The sequence below is a fragment of the Carlito syrichta genome, unplaced genomic scaffold (assembly GCF_000164805.1).
Source record: "Carlito syrichta isolate Samal-C Ts95f unplaced genomic scaffold, Tarsius_syrichta-2.0.1 Scaffold113493, whole genome shotgun sequence".
Lineage (NCBI taxonomy): Eukaryota > Metazoa > Chordata > Mammalia > Primates > Tarsiidae > Carlito > Carlito syrichta.
Genome location: NW_007057589.1, coordinates 11528 through 12781, shown reverse-complemented (window position 1 = coordinate 12781; position 1254 = coordinate 11528). Strand labels below are relative to the sequence as shown.

General features: G+C 58.9%; 1 protein-coding gene across 1 annotated transcript in view; it reads right to left on the bottom strand.

The window, feature by feature from the left end:
* CLIP2 (CAP-Gly domain containing linker protein 2) overlaps positions 1–1254 on the bottom strand; it is a gene marked incomplete at both ends in the record, with an annotated part of 26739 nt that overhangs the window by 14656 nt on the left and 10829 nt on the right. Inside the window, 1 exon segment of the mRNA XM_021718942.1 lies at positions 1121–1225. Coding sequence (XP_021574617.1) covers positions 1121–1225 — 105 coding nt within the window.

Below are 1254 nucleotides of genomic sequence, written 5' to 3'. Positions count from 1 at the left end.
TCCACTCACCTCAGCCTCCCAAAGGTGCGGGATTACAGGCTGAGCCACCAAGCCCAGTTCCAGACCCGTCTTTCAACAAAAAAACTCAGAGGCCCCATCCCCCAAAATCCTATCATGATCACCTTGATGGCTGCAGATTTAGAAACGATGTATTTCCAAGTTTCAAATCTTTCACAAGCTTAAAAAATGGGGCTTGTGAAGTTGCCCTTTGTTTTTGTTTTTTAATCAGGTTGAACCCCAGATCAAGATGCCTCTGCACCTGGAGGGCTCTGATCAGTCCAGAGTACCTGGGTCAGTTTCTACCGCAGCCTTTGTACACGAGCGTGGACCGCACAAGCATGTGTAGTCACCAGCCATGGCCAGTGTGTGCAAACAGAGCCCACACACATGCACACACCCCCTCGTGCACCGGGGCCAAAACGCAGAAACTGACCATGGCTCGCTCCACACCCGCACGCTATTTACGGGGAGTTTTTCCCAGGAGAAAAACTGCCGGGCTGGCCAGCTGTTTTGATGGGAGCTCACGGGATACCAGCCCCAGGGCATCCACTGTGGGCCCTCCGAGAGAGCTCTCCCATGGCTCCCTGACCCAACCAGAGCCTGGGGCGGACAGGGTCCCATCCACCCCGCTCCCAAAAGTCCCAACGCTTCCTGAGCCCCAGGTCTTACAGGCCTCCACGTTTCAGACCCCTGGGCTACAGAAGCCAGGCTCTGTGGTTCTCCACCTCCCTCCTGCTTCTCGGCTGCCTCCTGAGCCAGGGAGGCTGGAAGCATAGACAGGCAGTCTCTACGCCTGTCCAAGCAGGGGCAGGACAGCCCCGAGAGGTCCAGAGCCTTGTGGTGGCAATGCACGGGGGCGGGGAGGGCACCACGGGACTTTTTCAGCTCATGGGGACATGAGCTGGGAGCCAAGTCCCAGGGGACAAGCCCCCTGCAGAAGCAACACTTGGCAAGGGAGCACAAGCACTTTTCTAAATCTCGGCTTCTCTCCTGGAAGGGGACGCCAAAGAGAAACAGCAACAAGAGCAGCCAGAGACAGAGAGTCGATCAAACAGAGAAGTCGAAGGGGGCGTCGGTGGGCACAGGCGCTGGCGGGCGGGACCGGCGGGCGACGCGTTACCCGGGTGTCCGCTAATTCTCTGAGCAGCCGCTCGGCCTGCGCCTTCTCCAGTAGCAGGCTCTGCTCCAGCTCCCCAATGCGCGCGTGCTCCAGCTGCGTCTGGGTCTGGTCCACCCAGGGCGGGACACGGTGGG